The sequence below is a fragment of the Rattus norvegicus genome, chromosome 9 (assembly GCF_021556685.1).
Source record: "Rattus norvegicus strain SHRSP/BbbUtx chromosome 9, alternate assembly SHRSP_T2T, whole genome shotgun sequence".
Lineage (NCBI taxonomy): Eukaryota > Metazoa > Chordata > Mammalia > Rodentia > Muridae > Rattus > Rattus norvegicus.
The window spans coordinates 17521364-17542230 of NC_141542.1; the positions used below are offsets into that span (position 1 = coordinate 17521364).

General features: G+C 37.3%; 1 protein-coding gene across 6 annotated transcripts in view; it reads left to right on the forward strand.

Moving 5' to 3' along the window:
* The window catches only part of Adgre4 (adhesion G protein-coupled receptor E4), a 135566-nt gene that overhangs the window by 81386 nt on the left and 33313 nt on the right, over nt 1-20867 (forward strand). For all 6 annotated transcript variants that reach the window (XM_087567176.1, XM_087567178.1, XM_087567175.1 and 3 more), the window contains 4 exon segments: nt 11992-12227; nt 14831-14897; nt 16417-16508; nt 18425-18605. In XM_087567176.1, coding sequence (XP_087423302.1) covers nt 11992-12227; nt 14831-14897; nt 16417-16508; nt 18425-18605 — 576 coding nt within the window.

Genomic DNA, 20867 nt, shown 5'->3' on the forward strand with positions numbered 1-20867 from the left:
AATGTGGCTGTTTTTGCCTTGTCTTAATAGTCTAGCTGAGGCTAAGGTAAAGAGATTTATATTAATTAAATTGACAAAGTAAATCTCGAAAAAGCCTAGAAAACATTTTGTTTTCTGGTTAAGTCTCATGGACTATCTTTTGAACAAGTGTGTCGAGCTTAGAAAGGAGAACTACATAAATCATATAGTTCAAGTAATAAAACGGCACCAGGGAAGTGCAGTAGAGTTGAATCCTTAGTTCAAGGATATTATATTGAATTAAAGGAGTGGTGACCTTGGGTCAAGATCCTATTCAGCGAAATTTAGGTTCTGGCATGGCACTACACACCCTTAATTCCAGGAGTCAAAGCCAAGCAGATATCTGAGTTAAAGTCCAGGCTGAGAGAGAACAAGTTTTAGAAGAAAATAAAAGCTTAACTACAGGCATGGTGGTACACAACTTTAATCTCAGGAGACAGAACCGTGCAGATCTCTGAGTTCAAGGTCAATCTATAGAACAGCCAAGCTTAGGCAGTGAGGGAATTGGAAAATAGAAGGCTGGTAAGATAATATATGGGGGGGTCATGTTCCAGCCATAGGAAGCAGAAGAACAGAACAGCTTTGGCTATGTGACTCTGGCTTTAGAGTCCAGAATAGAAGGGACAACTGGGACAATTGATGGTAATTAGCTGGAACTAAGAAATTAGCTGTGTTTAAGAAGAAATTAGCACCATTGATGTTAAATATTCTGGGAGGTGTCTTCTGAAAGCAAAATGAAGCTGTGTTCCAGAGGAAGCCAAGGTTGTACCTGGTGCTGCAACTGAACTTAGTAATGTGTAAGAGTCACCCAGGCAGTGGTACTGGTTTCAAGGCAAGAAGGAGTCATGAAGAGCAGCTGAGGCTTGCCACTGTGAGATACCATGGAAGGCTGTGGGTGGAGGTACAGCCTCAGTTGCAGTTGATGGTCCAGCACTGAAGGTGTCATACAAAGGAGCTGAGATTTGGCATCAGGAAGAGAGCCTAGGAGAGGCTTTATGTGAAGCCTAGTTGCAATAGAAGACCTCAGCATATTGGAGATGCCAGTAGCATGGGATGATCTCTAAAATCAGCAGTTGCAGAGGATCAACCCAAGCTTAGTGTGTGACAGAGGTAAGAAATGGAAAAGTGATGCCAGTTCTCTGAAGGATCCCAGATCCTCATGTTTTGATCCCAGACATTGAAACAAAAAGCTGTAGCATTGAGGATGCCTTGAAGACTCCAAGATTTTCACAATGCCAGAGCCATAGGATATCTCCTTACAAATGATACTAACAGGGAGTGGCATCAGCCCAAGAAAAGAAGTTTGTTGCCATCAATAAAGATGAAAAAGAAGTTGGAGATCTGAAACATGGTTGACATCAGATATGGAGATGCAGGGTTGAAGTTTGCCCAGCTGGTTTCCTATCTTGATTAGGGGATTACAGTAAAGTGATTAGATGAATCTCAAAGAGACTTTAAACTTTGGACTTTTAACATTGTTGTTACTCCTATAGGAAATGGGACTTCAGAAGTTGGGCTAAATGAACTTTTTAAATTATACTATGGGTAGATATAGTCTCCCTAGACTCATGTGCTTGAGTGAGCCTATGGGAACCAGGGAGTGGAATGGAATCGTTTGTATATTCTTGGCCCAGGAAATGACAGTGTTGGGAGGTTTGACCTTGTTGGAGTAGGTGTAGCCTTGCAGATGTGAGCTTTAATACTATTGTCCTAGCTGCCTGGAAGTCAGTATTCTAGAAGTCTTCAGATGGAGATGTAGAACTTTCAGCTTCTTCTGACTGGATGCTGTTACTGTCCCACCTTGATAATAATGGACTGAACATCTAAATCTCTAAGCCAGCCCCAATTATATGTTGTTCTTACAATTTACCTTAGTCATGGTGTCTGTTCATAGCAGTAAAACCTTAACTAAGATACCATGCTAAGCTCCCATCTTCAAACACAATATAGCATCAGTAATGCTGTCAGGGTTTGTTACCCAACCATGTGATGGATCCCAAGTTGAGCAGATTACTGGAAAGCCTTACCTTTTTCTGCTCCATTTAATTTTAGACATGAACAATACTAGGTCAAGAAAATTTGAGTTGGGTTGTTGACCCCATTGCTTCACTGTGGGCCCTTTCTACCTCCTAGAGGTAGACTCTTCAGATTCCGTCTCCATAGGGTTGGTTGGGCATTTTGGCTAATGCTATGTCATTGAGTCCTGGGAAACTCTCACATTCCAGGTCTCTGGGACTTTCTACAGTTCCTCCCAACCCCCAACCCTGGCAGCCACATATTCCCATTCATTCTCTTGGCCTTCTGGGCTACTCTTCTATCCCCATACCTGACCCTGCCTCTATTCACACTCCACCCCCTCTTTGTACCCAGGTCACTCCTTACCATTGCCTCTCATAATTACTTTGTTCTACCTTCTAAGTGGAATTGAAACATTCTTACTTGGGACTTCCTTCTTGTAAAACTTCCTGTGGTATGGGGTGGGCACGTATCATTGATATTCTGTACATTTTGACTAATATGCACTTATCTGTGAGTACATACCATGTATGGTCCCTTTGAGTCTGAGTTGGGTCTCACTCAAAATGGTATTTTCTAGTTTCATTTCATTTACTTGAAAAATTCATGATGTCCAAGTTTTAAATGGCAATTGAACCATAGTTTATGTATCCATTCCTTGGTTGAGGATCTTCTGGGTTGCCCTCAGTTTCTCACTATTATTAATAAGGCTACTATGAACATCGTGGAGCATGTATCTGTGTGTTAGGATGGAGCATCTTTTGGGTATATGCCAAGGAGCAGTGTAGCTGGGACTTCAGGTAGAACTATTTCCAAATTTTTACAAAAATGCCATATTGATTTCCAGATGGGTAGTGTGAGTTTGCGATCCCATCAGCTTTGGAAGACAGTTCCTTTTTCCTATATCTTTGCCAGAATTTGCTGTGACCTTGAGTGCTTGTTCTTAGCTATTCTGATTGTAACAGGCCCCCTCAAAGGTAGATGGAACTGTGGGACCTGGGTTAGAGCAGGCCTACTGAGAAGTACGCAGTGCTGTTCTGGTTAGAGAAGGCCTCCCCTGTTCCCGGATAGAGCAGGCCTCCCCTCTCTGCTTAGAAGAGTTCTCCTGGATGACAGCCACAGCTGTGCTGTTAGAGAGTAGGCATGCCACTCTGCCACAGGTGCAAGTGGAGGTGCAGACCAGAAGGGCAATGGTCTTCATGTAGATCCCAAGCCTGCGGGACTCTGTGGTGATCTCACATGGCACAAGAATTGAGGCACGAGTCTTGCCTATGTCTCTGTTTAAGACAGACCTCCTGAAAGACAGGCAGGCTGCTGGGTTTAGGTGAAATAAATGCTGATCTGCCATGGATTCAGGTGAAGGTCTTTGAATTAGATTTACTGCATATACAATACTGAGGAGATACACTGTTAACCTTGTTAGTTTCAGGCATATTCTGAGGATTGTAAGTTTTTTTCTTTATGAGCTTCATGAGCTTATCTGCAGGATGGCTGTTTTATTTCAGAATAAAGTCTTACATAACAGTCTGTCTTCTTTACGTGTGCTTGTGATTGTGATGTTTTAATATTCATTGAAATAATGGCAATATCGAAGCTTGTTTTTATTATATGGCTATAATAGTACATTGTATGATTTACCTCATCCTGGTTACTCATTAATCACTTGGAAGAATGTGTGTGATTGTTTCTGTCTTTTACCTGTTGTCCTTAAAAATAATATAAATGGTGCTGCCAACATTCCTTTAAATAAAAATACAAATTTATCTCAGTCAATATTTTGTACTACAATTAAGGCTGAGTATGGTAAATATCTTTATTTTTCATTCACAATTTCTGACAATTTAAGAATTCCCTTTGACTTTAGATCACTCAAATTTTGAAAAGTATCATTTTTCTGAACACATTTTCTATACTACCTCCATCATTTTGTTCTAGTAATTTAATTGCTATCCTTACGTATTATATATTTATAAGAAGTTAAGCTGTATTTATTCATTGTGTGTGTGTATGTATTTATACATGTAAAACCAGAGGACATCTTATCATATATATTATCTCTATATCATAGAGGTGTCTAATGGTCAAACTAAGTTTTCCATGATTACAGGTAAATATCACTACTCCTGAGAAATCTATTTTTCACTCAAGTAATTGAATATGTATGCAACAGTATCTAATCCACTTTTATCTCATTTTGTAGTCATTTCATAGTACTTCGTATATATGCTTCACATTCCTAAAATGTTAATTTTGTTATCCATACATTTTGTATCATACATTTCAATTCCATATCATAGTTTCTTCTGCCATCTCAGTCATGATTTTATAAGTCAGAAACATAGCTGGAAACATTTAAGACCACATGATGCTCTTGAAGAAGAGTTGGATTTGATACCTACCACTCTCAAGGTGGTTCACAGCTGTCTGAATCTCCATTTCCAAGAGAATTACATTTGCATTAGCGGTCCCAGATACATACATATGGAACCATAAACATAGTGCACATACATAATAAATACAGGAAAGCTGCTAATTAACATAAAATGAATATTATTCTGTAAAACAAATTAGTCAAATAAATTCTTGTTCTCCTAAGTGAGGAAATCCAATTGTCACAGAAAGTTAGTGACTTAAATTAATGAATGAAAGCATACAAAGTTATTCTTTGTCTTCCTCAAATGTGCACACAGAGTGATAGTAATAATAATAATAATAATAATAATAACAACAATAACAAAGTTTATACTAAAGAAATATTACAGTTAGAGCTGAAAATTATTATATATATACATATGGATCAAAAATGGGCACACATTTTAAAACTAAATTTCTTAATATTTATTTCTATTGTTATATCATTTATGATATGTAAGTCTGATTTACATTCATTGAAAGTGATGAAATCTCATCCTGAGAGGCTATTTATTTTATTTATATAGCTTGAATATTATTGAATATTTTTCTTTGGGGCCTCATTATCATTTTCTCTAACACAGACACTGCAAAAAAGATTTGATGAACATTTTTTGCCTTTTATCTAAGACTCAATCAACTAGGAAGAAAAAATAATATCAAGATGGAAAGAGAGCCATTCAATCATTATTTTCAAGTTCCTAGCATAAAACATTTCATGCAGATTCCACTGAAGACACCAAGGAGGCAGCCCAGAAAGTTTGTCTTAAAATTATGTTTAAAGATCTGGGGAAATGGAATATGGATCTAGAAATCCTTCTGCATTAATAATTTGAGGCATATGCTGGTAGCGTTAATTCCTTGGGATTTTCTAACCTGATGTAGTATTCAGGTGGAAAGTATTTTTTTATTTTTTATTTATTTATTTATTTTTCCATCTTTATTAAATTGGGTATTTCTTATTTACATTTCAAATGTTATTCCCTTTCCCGGTTTCCTGGCAACATTCCACTAACCTCTCTCCCTCCCATTCTATATGGGTGTTCCCCTCACCATCCTCCCTCCATTACCACCCTCCCCCTAAGAATCCCGTTCACTGGGGGGGGGGGGTCCAGCATTGGCAGTACCAAGGGCTTTCCCTTTCACTGTTGCCCTTACTAGGCTATTCATTGCTACCTATGGAGCTGGAGCCCAGGGTCAGTCCATTTATAGTCTTTGGGTAGTGACTTAGTCCCTGGAAGCTCTGGATGATTGGCATTATTGTTCACATGGGGTCTCAAGCCCCTTGAGCTCTTTCAGTCCTTTCTCTGATTCCTTCAATGGGGGTCCCATTTTCAGCTCAGTGGTTTGCTGTAGTCATTCCCCTATGTATTTACCATATTCTGGCTGTGTCTCTCAGGAGACATTTAGATCTGGTTCCTGTCAGCCTGCACTTCTTTGCTTTATCCATCTTATCTAGTTTGGTGGCTGTATATGTATGGGCCACATGTGGGGCAGGCTCTGAATGGGTGCTCCTTCAGCCTCTGTTCTAAACTTTACCTCCCTATTCTTTCCTATGGGTATTCTTATTCCCCTTTTAAAGAAGGAGTGAAGCATCCTCATTTTGGTCATCCTTCTTGAGTTTCAGGTTTTCTGAGCATCAAGGGTCATTCGAGCATTTGGGCTAATATCCACATATCAATGAGTGCATACCATGTGTGTTTTTCTGTGATTGGGTTACCTCACTCAGAATGATATTTTCCAGTTCCATTCATTTGCCTATGAATTTCATGAAGTCATTGTTTTTGATAACTGAGTAGTATTCGATTGTGTATATGTACCACATTTTATGTGTCCACTCTTCTGTTGAAGGGCATCTGGGTTCTTTCCAGCTTCTGGCTACTATAAATAAAATTGCTATGAACATAGTAGAGCATGTGTCTTTTTTATATGTTGGAGTACCTTTTGGGTATATGGCCAAGAGAAGTATATCTGGGTTCTCAGGCAGAGCTTCCAGGGACTAAGTCACTACCCAAAGACTATAAATGGACTGACCCTGGGCTCCAGCTCCATAGGTAGCAATGAATAGCCTAGTAAGGGCAACAGTGAAAGGGAAAGCCCTTGGTACTGCCAATGCTGGACTCCCCCAGTGAACGGGATTCTTAGGGGGAGGGTGGTAATGGAGGGAGGATGGTGAGGGGAACACCCATATAGAATGGGAGGGAGAGAGGTTAGTGGAATGTTGCCAGGAAACCGGGAAAGGGAATAACATTTTCTGAGGAACCTCCAGACTGATTTCCAGAATGGTTGTACCAGTCTGCAATCTCACAAACAATGGTGGAGTGAGTGTTCCTCTTTTTCCACATCCTGGCCAGGATCTGCTGTCACTGGAGTCTTTGATCATAGCCGTTCTGACTGGTGTGAGGTGAAATTTCAGGGTCGTTTTGATTTGCATTTCCTCTATAACTAAAGATGTTTAACATTGCTTTAGGTGCTTTTCATCCATTCCCCATTCCTCAGTTGTGAATTCTTTGTTTACCTATGAAGCCCATTTTTTAATAGGGTTATTGTCTCCCTGCCGTCTAACTTCCTGAGTTCTTTGTATATAAGCCTTCTATCAGTTGTAGGAGTGGTAAAGATTTTTTTCCCAATCTGATGGTTGCCATTTTGTCCTAACAACAGTGTCCTTTGCCTTACAGAATCTTTACAGTTTTATGAGATCCCATTTGTCGATTCTTGATCTTAGAGCATAAACCATTATTGTTTTATTCAGTAAATTTTCTTCAGTGTCCATGTGTTCGAGATTCTTCGCCACTTTTTCTTCTATTAGTTTGAGTGTATCTGGTTTGATGTAGAGGTCCGTGATCCATGTGGACTGAAGCTTTTAATATGGTGATAAGAATGGATTGATCTGCATTCTTCTACATGTTGACCTCCAGTTGAACCAGCACCATTTGCTGAAAATGCTATCTTTTTTCCACTGGATCGTTTTAGCCCCTTTGTGAAAAATTAAGTGACCAAAGGTGTATGGGTTCATTCCTGGGTCATCAATTCTATTCCACTGGTCTACCTGCTTGTCTTTGTACCAATACCATGCAGTTTTTATCACTATTGCTGTGTAATACTGCTTGAGTTCAGGAATAGTGATTTCTATAGAAGTCCTTTTATTGTTGAGCAGTTTTAGCTATCCTGGGTTTTTTATTCCAGATAAATTTGAAGAATTGGATTGGAATTTTAATGGGTATTGCATTGAATTAGTAAATCTCTTTTGGTAAAATGGCCATTTTTACTGTATTAATCCTGCCAGTATATGAGTGTGAGAGATCTTTCCATCTTCTGAGATCTTCTTCAATTTCTTTCTTCAGAGGCTTGAAGTTCTTATCATACAGATCATTCACTTGCTTGGTTAAAGTCACATTGAGTTATTTAATATTATTTGGGACTATTATGAAGGGTGCCATTTCCCTATTTTTTTTGGCTGGCTTCTCTTTTGTGTAGAGGAAGGCTACTGATTTATTTGAGTTAATTTTATGCCCAACCACTTTACTGAAAGTGTTTATCAGGTTTAGTAGTTCTCTGGTGGAACTTTTGGGATCAATTAAATATACTATCACATCATCTGCAAATAGTGATATTTTGACTTCTTCTTTCCAATCTGTATCCCTTGATCTCCATTTGTTGTCTGATTGCTCTGGCTAGGACTTTGAGAACTATATTGGATAAGTAGGGAGAGAGTGTGCAGCCTTGTTGAATCCCTGATTTTAGAGGGATTGCTTCAAGTTACTCTCCATTTAGTTTATTGTTAGCTTCTGGTTTGCTGTATATGGCTTTTACTATGTTTAGGAATGGGCCTTGAATTCCTGTTTTTTGTATATTAAACAATCCCTGCATACCTGGGATAAAGCCTACTTCATCATTATGGACGATTGTTTTGATGTGTTCTTGGGTTCAGTTTGCAAGAATTTTATTGAGTATTTTAGTGTTGATATTCATAAGGGAAATTGGTCTGAAGTTCTCTTTCTTTGTTGGGCCTTTGTGTGGTTTATGTATAAGAGCAATTGTGGCTTCATAGAAGGAATTTGGTAGCGCTCTGTCCATTTCAATTTTGTGGAATAGTATGGATAGTATTGGTATGAGGTCTTCTATGAAGGACTGAGAGAATTCTTCACTGAACCCGTCTGGACCTGGGCTCCTTTTGGTTGGGAGACTTTTACTAACTGCTTCTACTTCTTTAGGACTTATGGGGTTGTTTAAATGGCTTATATATTCCTCATTTAACTTCAGTACCTGGTATGTGTCTAGGAAATTGTCCATTTCCTGCAGATTTTCAAGTTTTCTTGAATATAGGCTTTTTTAAAGGATCTGATGATTTTTTGAATTTACTCTGATTCTGTTGTTATGTTTCCCTTTTCATTTCTGATTTTGTTAATTTGGATTGTGTCCTCTCATTAGTCTGGCTAAGGGTTTATCTATCTTGTTGATTTTCTCAAAGAACCAACTTTTGGTTCTGTTGACTCTTTCTATGGTCCTTTTTGTTTCTACCTGGTTGATTTCAGCTCTGGGTTTGATTATTTCCTGCCTTCTACTCCTCCTGGGTGTGTTTGCTTCTTTTTGTTCTAGAGCTTTTAGGTGTGCTGTCAAGCTGCTTATATATATGCTCTCTCCTGTTTCTTTCTACAGGCACTCACAGTTTTCATTGTCTCCCATTAGTTTGGGTATGTTGCACCTTCATTTTCATTAAATTCTGAGAAGTCTTTAATTTCTTTCTTTCTTCCTTGGCCAGGTTATCATTGAGTAGAGCTTCGTTCAGCTTCCATGTATATGTGGCTGTTCCTTTCTTATTGTTATTGAAGATCAGTTTTAGCCTGTTGTAGTCTGTTAGGATGCATGGGAATATTTCTATCTTTCTGTATCTCCTGAGGCCTGTTTTATGCCTGCTTATATGGTCAAATTTGGAGAAAGTACCATGAGGTAATGAGAAGAAGGTTTTAGGATAGAATGTTCTATAAATATCTGGAAAGTCCATTTGGTTCATAAGTTCTGTTAGTCTCTCTCTGTCTGTTTAATTTCTGTTTCCATGATCTGTTCTTTGATGAGAGTGGGGTGTTGAAATCTCCTACTATTATTGTTTGAGGCGCAATGTTTGCTTTGAGCTTTAGTAAGAGTTATTTTATGTATGTAGGTGCCCTTGTATTTGGAGCATAAATATTTAGGATTGAAATTTCATCTTGGTGGATTTTTCCTTTGATGAATATGAAGTGCCCTTCCTTATCTTTTTTGATGACTTTTGGTTGAATATCGATTTTATTCAATATTAGAATGGCTACTCCAGCTTGCTTCTTCAGACCATTTGCTTGGAAAGTTGTTTTTCCAGCCTTTTACTCAGAGGTAGTGTCTGTCTTTGTCTCTGAGGTGTGTTTCCTGTAGGCAGCAAAATGCTTGGTCCTCATTACCTATCAAGTTGGCTAATCTTTTTTTTTTAAATTGGTGAATTTTGTCCATTGATGTTGAGAGATATCATGGAATAGTGATTGTTGCTTCCTATTATCTTCGTATTTGGAGATGAGATTATGTTTTTGTGCTTGTAATCTCTATGTTTTCTTGCAAAACTATTAGTTTATTGCTTTTTCTAGGGTGTAGCTTGCCTCCTTGTGTTGGGCTTTACCATTTATTATCCTTTGCAGGGTTGAAAGATATTGTGTGAATTTGGTTTTGTCATGGAATATCTTGGTTTCTCCATCTATATTAATTGAGAATTTTGCTGGGTATAGTAAGCTGTGCTGGCATTTGTGTTCTCTTAGGGTCTGTATGACATCTGTCCAGGATCTTCTGGCTTTCATAGTCTCTGGTGAGAAGGCTGGTGTGATTCTGATAGGTCTGCCTTTATATGTTACTTGACCTTTTTCCCTTACTGCTTTGAATATTCTTTCTTTGTTTTGTGCATTTGGTGTTTTGACTATTATGTGACGGGAGGAGTTTCTTTTCTGGTCCAATCTTTGGAGTTCTGTAGGCTTCTTGTATGTTTATGGGTATCACTCTCTTTTGGTAGGGAAGTTTTCTTCTATGATTTTGTTGAAGATATTTACTGGTCCTTTGAATTGCGAGTCTTCCTTCTCCTCTATACCTATTATCCTTAGGTTTGATCTTCTCTTTGTGTCCTGGATTTCCTTTATGTTTTAGGTCAGTAGATTTTCCATTTTCCATTTTCTTTGACTGTTGTGTCCTTGATTTCTATGGAATCTTCTGCTTCACTCTTCTATCTCCTGTATTCTGTTGGTGATGCTTGTATCCACGGCTCCTTGTCTCTTCCTTTGGTTTTCTATATCCAGTGTTGTCTCCCTTTGGGCTTTCTTTATTTTTTCTATTTCCATTTTCAATTCCTTCACCTGTTTGATTTTGTTTTCCTGTAATTCTTTCAGGGATTTTTTTTGTTTCCTCTCTAACGGCTTCTACTTTTTTACTTGTGTTTTCCTGCATTTCTCTTAAGGAGTTCTTTATGTCTTTCTTAAAGTCCTCCATCATCATGATCAAATGTGATTTTAAATCTTGATCTTGCTTTTCTGGTGTGTTTGGATATTCGGTGTTTGCTTTGTTGGGATAATTGGGCTCTGATGATGTGATGTTTTCTTGGTTTCTGTTACTTGGGTTCCTGCGCTTGCCTCTCACCATCAGGTTTTCTCTGGTATTACCTTGTTCTGCTATTTCTAGGAGTGGCTTATAGGCTTGTGTGTCAGGAGTGCTGTAGACCTGTTTTCCTGTTTTCTTTAAGCCAGTTATGGGAACAGAGTGTTCTGCTTTCAGGCATGTAGTTGTTCCTGTCCACTGGCTTTCAGCTGTCTTTGTGGGAGGGAATCAGTAGGGCCTCCCCCTACTTCTCCTGGGTCTCTGTGCACAGGGCAGTTGGTGCTAGTCGTTTTCCTCTAGAGTCAGAATTGTGGGCAGAGAGTAGACTCCTCTGGATTCCCAAGCATGTCTGCCTTTCTGAAAGCCTAGCACTCCCGCCCATGGGGTTTGGGAGCAGGGAGCTGTTGGCGGGATCAATTAGGTTTGGGCACCAGCTAGAAACTGGAAGTGTCTGGTCCCAGAGGAATTTTGCCTTTGTGTGTCCTGAGTCCACCAGGCAGGTTACTTGGAGCAGATTAGTTGGTATTACCTCTGGTCTCATGCCTGAATTCACTCCTCAGGGCTTGGTTTTAGCTCTCCCCGTAGGCAGGAAGCAGAAGGTCCTGCCTCTCATTCTTCTGTGCCCATGTGCACAAGGGGCCCAAATGTCACTAGGCATTTTCCTCTCTGGTCTCGAGCCTGAGTCACTCCTTGGGGCTGATTTTCAGCTCTTCATGAGGGCAACAACCAGAAGTGCCTACCCCTCCATGTCCTGTATCCCTATGCACAGGGAAAATAAAATTTAATGACCATAATGTACTCCCTCAAAGTGTACTGTTTCCAAGCAAAATGTCACAGAAACCTATTGTACTACCATAGCAACATCCAGTAAAAAAAATAGGTACTTAGAATTAGATCAAGCACAGCTGACATCTGTCCTACAATTTTTATTTTCCCTCCCAGGTGCTGTGCTCAATCATAGCAGGAATGTTGCACTATCTCTACTTGGCTTCCTTCATGTGGATGTTTCTGGAAGGGCTACACCTTTTCCTTACTGTGAGAAATCTCAAAGTGGCCAACTACAGCCACTCAGGCAGATTCAAGAAGAGACTCATGTATCCTGTAGGATATGGGTTTCCTGCCCTTATTGTTGCTGTGTCTGCAATAGCTGGTCACAAGAATTATGGAACATACAACCAGTAAGCATGGTATATGCATGTGTGTATGCAAGAAGAAAATGTATAAATGTAACTTATGAATTATAAATTCCACAGGAAAACTAAATTTATGTTTTTTGTATTGTTAAGAATATTGTTTCTTAGTGTCTTTTTTTTGTTGTGGTGCCCAAATTAATTGTATTATAGCTGTAACATGAAAAGTTGTCCCCAGTCATAGATGCCATTTGCTACCCTTAATTATATATATATTTGTTTGAAACAATAGACACAGGCTTTTGTTTTGTTTTGTTTTTGTTTTGTTTTGTTTTGTTATTGATGCCTTGTTTCTTTGAGAGATGGTCTCATGCATCCAAGGGTGGAATGGAACTCACAATGTAGTCAATTGTGAGCTTCCTATCTTACTGGTTCTACATCCTGGTGCTTTCAGATCCATGCTCAGTTTGTGCAGTAGTGATGCCAGTGTGACATCTGGGTGCATCCAAGATGCACCCTCTCATGGCTGGTCCATAGACTTGGTTCCACATTTTCTAATATCATAATCTAACTGAAACCCTCAGTAGCTCTGGTGTTTTATTGCATTGAGAATTTGGTAAAATGAGAGGTCCTTACCTTCTCACAATCTCCAATTAATATCAGATGGATTGTGTTCTTTAAGAACCTCAAACAGTAGGTAAAGATTAAGATTATTTCTTTGAATAAAAATAGTGAAAAGAAAAATAGTAACTACCAAAGGCTGGTCTGTCGCTCATGTGGCTTTCAACATTACTCCATGGAGATGAAGTTATTAATTTCATTGATAGACATGTGGAGATAGTTGTAGTTCATACGTGTTTTGAAAGGTGAGATCTGAAAGGAAGCCAAGTAAAAGTACTCAATGCTGCATTATGAAGAGTCACAAATTTCTGTCTTTTTAAGAAAAAATTTCCAAATCTCTTCTCTCAGCAGTAAGTTGAATTGATTATCATTTTGATAGTATTGAGTTACAAGCTTTGTTATACCTAGATAGAATGTCATCCATAAGAACAATCTTACACTAAAAGATATGCTTAGTGTGCACTTTGAATCTTACACTCATCCAGAATAATGATAGAGCATGAATAGTAAACAAAATTGTGAACAGGAAAACTGTTTCAATAAAGTACCAAATATTAATTATCTTATGTTTTCAGACCAGTTACTCCAAATGACTTTACTAGTTTCTTTACCAGTCACTCTAAAGCATATTTCTATGTATCATTAATAATATATAAAGTAATGTGTTGTAAAAATTAATCTCAGATCATCATCTCTACCCCAACTTTATTTTTTCAGGTCCCAGATAAATTACACACAAGTTTTATACTTTAAATAAGCATTTAATACACTTGAATAAGGCAGATAACTACCCTTTAAGCTACCTGAATCTACTTTCTTATCAATAGTCATGAGGTATAAATTGGTATATTTCATCTGAACTGCCCTTAACTCCAATATGCTGTCCTTCATGGCAAAGTTTTCGCAATTCACCTACCTCATGGTAACTTTTTCACTTTCAATCTTCTCTCCCTACTCATGTTTCTCTTCTAACAGCAAGCTCAGGAATTCCCAACTCTGCTTATTGTAATTCTGCCCAGTTACGAGTATCACTAGTCACCAATCATGAATAACTGAGTAACTTGGGAAGGGGGGCAAGGTTGCATAGTGTCAGTTGGGTCTACCTGTAGGTTCTACCCTGGGAGTAACCTGGCCTTGGGGGCCAGTATTTAGTCTCACAATATTTAGAAAAGACCACACATCAACAGGAAGGAGTGTAACTGAATCCCAGTAAAACTTATATGCAAAATATGAATATTTCGCTATTTCATTTGCTACAAGGTTGCAGTTTTCAATCCAAGATGACAATTTATGAATGGATACTTTTTGTATCCTAAATATTATCTGTTGTACATTATAGTTATCAGATTCATAGTGCTCTGCCAAGACTCAGTTATTGACATTTTCCATGACAAAATATAAAAATCCTCAAAAAATCAAGTATTTTTACACAAAATGTTTAATTTCTTTGATGTAGCTACAGCTAATTGTTGATTTTACTGTCTCATTTCTACCCATTTCATTATAACAGCCTCATCTATTGGACTTGCTTTCACTTTGAAAAGTTACATGTTTATCATCCTACTTAGGCTATATCATCTATAGTTTGTAGATGAGAAAATTTCCAAGTGACCAATGAAAGTTTAAAATAAATGGAGAAGCATCCATGTTTACATAGCCAATCTTCCTAAGATATACACTTTACAAAAAAAAGTTCTAAATCTTTGAAACATTTAAAACTTTACAAAAATTTATCTTTTGAAAATTAGGGAAATTATTAAAAATTTATTTGGAGAAATAACAGCTTTTGAGTTTAAGTGTCTCGTTGCTTTACAAGTCAGTTTAACTTTTCCAAGTTTTGATTACTTCCTATTTCCTACTTGGAAAACACGATCCTCAGTGCACATAGCTTTTGTCAGACAAGAAATTCTTCTGAAATTCTTCTAGGAATTATTGGGTCCACACAGTGTTAAATCATACTCTAGGGCCTGGTGTACAACTCTTCTTTCTTCAATAGTTTCAGACTGATAATTCTCATCTTCTGAACACAGCTGCTGGCTCAGCCTTCATAGAGGATTCATCTGGAGCTTCTTGGGGCCAGTGGCAGCCATTATCTTGGTAGGTGATTGTTACTTGTGAGGATGCCTACATTCAGGTGGCATAGAATAGAATGCATATTTTATTATCTCTTAAACTGGAGCTGAAGTGAAGAAGTGGAGATAGATATCAGTCTGGAAGCATTTTGTTCCTAAGTATATTGTTATCATACATCTCCCTCTCATATGGTTATCTTCCATTAGTTCATTTTTAAATGTATTTTTGAGGAATTTATACACACACACACACACACACACACACACACGCGCGCGCGCGCGCGCACACACACACACACACGGGACTATGATCCTATTTAACCCTTATTTATTCCTTCCAGCTCTACTCCAAATATTGTTTACTCTTCCTTTTAATGTTACTGAATGAGTTAAACTAGGATATGCCATACATGTGTGGATTCGTGTCCAGCATTGCAATCATGAATAGCCTATTAGAGGGCATAAACAAAAAAAGTGACTCTTTTTTTTTATTCTACTGACTATTGAGGCCAGTCATTCCTCACTTCAGATGGCATCTCAAGCATTCCTTCCTCACCATGCTGGCATTTTGTGTTACTTAATCTTAAGACGGTTTTGTCTGGATAACTGTGGTGGCAGTGAGATCATGAGCAAAATAAACTTGTCGTACATAGACAGTATTTTTCAGCATCTTTATGATTTTTCTCCTGCACTTTATACACACACACACACACGCACACACACACTCACATATATACATATATATATATACCAATCATAAATTTGTTAATTGATTTTTTTCTTCAGAAAATATTGAATGAGCATCCATTTACTGTATAAGTTTTGTTCCTAAATTTAAAATTTTTTAATCAATAGTTTTTGCCTAGGTCAATGTCTTAAGGTTTCCTGCTATATAGACCAATATTTGACCAAGGCAAATATAAAGGCAAACATTTAATTAGAGTTGACTTATATTTTCTGAGATGTAGACCACTCTCCTCTTGGCATGAAACATGGAAGCCTGCAGGTAGACATGCTGCTGGAAGAGCCCAGGTGGCTCATCTTGGTCTTAAGGAAGCTAGGAGGAGACTGTGATTCTAGGAGGAGACTGTGATTCACAGAAAGTCTGAAGGAAATTATATTTTCAATTGTGTGGAGCCTGTGTATAGGAGAACTTAAATCCCACCTATGCACTGTCAAACTACATTCAACAAGGCCATGCATCCTCCAATAAGGCCATAATTTCTACGAGTGGCACTCACTATGGCCAAGTATTCACACACATGAGTCTTTGGGTAGCAAACTTATTCAAAGTACAACTGCCATGAATGACTAATAGCCTTTCATTTTCATAAGTTTCTATTTTGAGTAAAAAGTACAGAAAATTATCAAAAACTGAGGGCAGCTATAATTGTATTATGGGCTGAGCACAATATTTCAGAGAATGCGCATAGATCTATAGGAATTCTGAATTATTAATAAATGATTCTGAGATCCAACAAAGTTATATATGAAAAATATTCGTGAAAAACTCTCTAATTCATTTTCTAATGCCATTTCCACAGATAAACCTGGTGTTCTATTTTCAAGTTCTATGGATTTTGAGAAGCAAACTTTCTTCTCTCAATAAAGAAGTTTCTACACTTCAAGACACAAAGTAAGAATGTAGTGGAAATGGACTGTTCCAATTGCAACAATTTTAGAGGAAAAACACTTATTTAAAACTATAATAACATGTCTTAATGAAGTCCATAGAGGTCTTGGTTAGCAGAATTGAAGTCCTAGCTTCTGTACTCAGACTAACAGACAAATACATGAAATCATACCAAGGTACAAAACTAAATTCTCCATACTATACCCCTGGGCATAACCAGCAACTTTGAATAGAAGAAGGTCAAAAGTCTACATTTCAGTTAATCCAATGCAGTCTTTTAACTATGTACTATGGATATTTTTGTTATTTAATTATTTGTGTAATATTATTTATGGAATATATATATATATCAAGAGATTTGTCTTAATTTATTTTCGTACTGCTCTGACAAAATGAAATAACAAATATATATTAATGAATAAAAGGGTTTTTTTTTAATCTCACTGGTCTTGAACTTTGTATACCAAAAATTGAGGAAAGGTCAAGGTAAGGAGATATTGAAATGTTGCTATATAGCATTCACACCTGCAAAGAAGATGGGGATGAATACATGCATGTATATATATTCCATTCTACAGCTTATGTAGTATATGATCCCAGCTCTCTGGTATGATACTGTAACATTGGGCAGAATGTCCCTCCTTAATTAATATAATCAAGACAATCCTTCAAATATATACACAGAGGTTAATCTTAATCTCAGTATTACTTCACAGATATGCTCCAAAATAGGCTATTTAAGTGATTCTGTTTTCTGCCAAGTAGACATCAAATGCATTACAGCTCCATTGTTATTAACTTTATACCCAAACATTTTACATTCTACTCCTGGTCCCCACAGCCTCAGAGCCATTACATAATAGGACATTTGTGAAGTCCAAATGAGAAGCCTTTAAAGACATTTATAGCTCCAGCATAGTAAAACACCAAGTTTTATTATATACATATAAAATTTCTTAAGTGTGTATTTTTATAATTTTTCTCTTACTCTCTTTATATGCATTATATCTTGTCCACTGTATCTCTTCATTCCATTCCAAGTTCCTATCCAAATCTCATTTTTTCAACAGATCCACTTCTCTGTTTCCTTTAACAATGAAAATAGCCCGGGAAAACTACCAAACATGGCTTAGTATGCTAGGCATAAGCCCTCATACCCAAGCTGGACATGGAAAGCCAGTAGGAACAAAAGGGTCTTAGAATCAAGCAAATACTTCCCATTCCCACTGTTGATAGTCCAGCAAAACCACCAATTTATACAGTCAAAAATATATGTGGAGGAGGATGCAGGGTATGTGTTTGTTGTTACAGTCTGTGTGAGCCTCTATGTGCTCTCTTTCACTGATACATTTGGCTGTATTTGCCATAGTATCTTCTACCCTGTGCCTCCTATAGGCATTCCTTCACATCTTCCATGAGGCTCTGCCGACTTCACCTAATTTTTGGCTGTGAGTCTTTGCATCTATTTCCATTAACTTCTAGATTATACCTGACTGATGAAGATTGGGCTAGACACCGATCTACGCCAATAGTGGTTTATCATTAAGAATCATTTTACTTACTTTGTTGCCAGTTTTGTTTGGTTTTATTCTGGGTCTCCGAGCTGTACTACCTATACTTCTTGGCAAACCAGAAAGTGGTGTGTGTGTGTGTGTGTGTGTGTGTGTGTGTGTGTGTGTGTGTGTGTGCGCAGTAGGCCTCATTTGGACCAATCATCAGTTGACCACTGCCATAAGTTTTGCAGCATCATTACCTCAGCACATCTTGTTTGTAACACAAGTATATTCTGAATATGTGAAATATTTGTAAAAATTAATAATCTAGCATATGAGAAAACACACAATTTCCATCATCTAAATTAACTTGCAGTAAGAGCCTAATGGGCAGTAGTTAACTTTGTTGTCATTATTTTCTTCCAGGATTATGACATTTAAAGCCATCGTTCAGCTATTTGTATTAGGATGTTCTTGGGGCATTGGCTTATTTATTTTCTTTGAAGTTGGGAAGACAGTGAGATTGATCTTTGCCTATCTGTTCACCATCATCAATGTCCTGCAGGGTGTTTTGATATTTCTGGTACATTGTCTGCTTAATCGCCAGGTAAGGCTGTGTCATTTCTCACACACATAGCTCTAAAAGTGTCTTTAACAAGATATGCATATTCTATTTTTCACACTTCAATTTTGAAATTTTCATTTCTTTATTATAGTTTTAAGTTTTGTTTAAATAAAGCATACAATGTGTTTCATATCTAAGTATACATCTTAGAGGCATGTCACAATGAGATTGATCATTCTCCATTAACAAAGGCTTCTTTGTTACCTTTATTACCCATAAGATTTGGGGGTTTTGTTCATGTTGTATCATTGACATTTGATTGACTTAATATTTATGAAATGAAAAAGTCTTCACTTGACAGTGATTTTGGCTGGCATTATAAACATAGTGTGTGATATTGTCTGGTATCCATATGGGAAGGGGATCATATTAAAATCACTTAAATCTTGAAGCTTGCACATATTACTTAAAGGTATCATTTCTGAATGCTTTTGATTAACCAAAGCAAAGTTCATTATAAAATTTGAGCTAACCATGGAGGATATGTATAATTTCTTGTAGTGATGTGTATTATAAAGAGAGACAGAGTGACATTCAGCACAAGCTACTTCACTCTCAAATCTCCCATTCAGAAGTTTTTTTTCATGATGAAAAGATTATCCCTATTCTTTCTGAGTCTACTTTATCCTCAGGAAATATTGCAATGTCTTATTTGAAGGACTCAGAATCTACAACAAAGTACAATGTAACCTAGCAACACATGTTATATTTTGCAAGGGTTGTAATTATAATTTCTTATCTATTTGCAACCACTTTTGGTGGCCTTTCTGTTGTTTTGTTTGTATGTTTGTTTACTATTCACTGTAAAAATAACAAGAGTTAAGGTGCTAATACAATGAGGCCATTATCATTACAGTTTATTAATTTCAGTTCATTTATTTATGGGGATATTAGGCTTGTGTGATATTTACAGATAAAAGTGTTTGTCTTTTCGTGTTTGGAAAGAGTTCATTAAAAAAAAACAAGACCCTCCAGTCTACAATTGGTATGGCATGATCGCAGCCTTTTTACTTAAAAAATCCCACCCTGCTTTGCTTGGCTTTCCAGGGATGTTTTCCCTCAAGGGACTAGTCTGCTTTTGGTAAGGTTGTGAATAAAAGAATCATTGCAATTCTAATGGAACTAGCTCTCATGGGGATCTTTAATCTTTCTCAAGTAAATTATTTCAAATGAAATTATATGCAACATGTGGAGTTGTGTTAAATCATGTTGAGGAGTACAAATTAATATCTTATTTATGTTAGTGTATTCTCTCATATATTTTATCCCGACAGCAGTTTACATCCCTTCCTTTGTCTAGTCCCTTTCCCTACTTCTCCCTTCCATATTCTCTTCCTTTTCCTTTCAGAAAAAGGCAGGAATCCCAGGGATATAAAGCAAACATTGCTTATCACCTCTCAATAAGCCTGGTCTAAGGTTTGGTTGTGCATCTCTACATCACTTGCTGGATGTAGCCTTTATGATGGTGATTGTCAGACTCATGTATACAAGTATAGCAGAAAATCATTATAAATTATTTTGTTGACTTTATATTTTGCCAGTCATGTTCACTTCTGTCTTTAGACTAGTCTAAAGAGTATTGACATTAGGTCTTACATAAAGGTCTGAAGGAATTCTGCACTAATCCCATCTGGTCCTGGGATATCTTAGTGGGGAGACATTTAAAGACTCCATCTATGTCTTTAGGGATCATGGGATGGTTTAGATTGTTTATCTGATCCTGATTTAACTTTAGTACCTGGTATCTGTCTGGAAAATTATTTATTTCTTCCAGACTTTCCAGTTTAGTTGAATATAGACTTTAGTAGTAGGATCTGATGATTTTTTTTAAATTCCCTCCATTTCTATTGTTATTTCTCACGTTTCATTTCTGATTTTGTTAATTTAGATACAGTTTCTGTGCCCTGGGCCCTGGGCCCTGTGGTTAGTATGGTTAAGGGTTTCTCTGTCTTGTTCATTTTCTCAAAGAAGAAGCCCCTGGTTTTGCTGATTTTTTTGTAAAGTTCTTTTTGTTTCTACTTGGTTGATTTCAGCTCAGAGTTTGATTATTTCCTGACATCTATTCTTCTTGGGTGTATTTGCTTTTTCATTGTTCTAGAGCTTTCAGGTATGCTGTCAAGCTGCTAGTATATGCTCTTTTTAGCTTCTTTTTGGAGGCACTCAGAGCTATAAGATTTCCTCTTAGTACTGCTTTCACTGTGTTTCATACATTTGTGTTATGTTGTGCCTTCATTTTCATTTAAT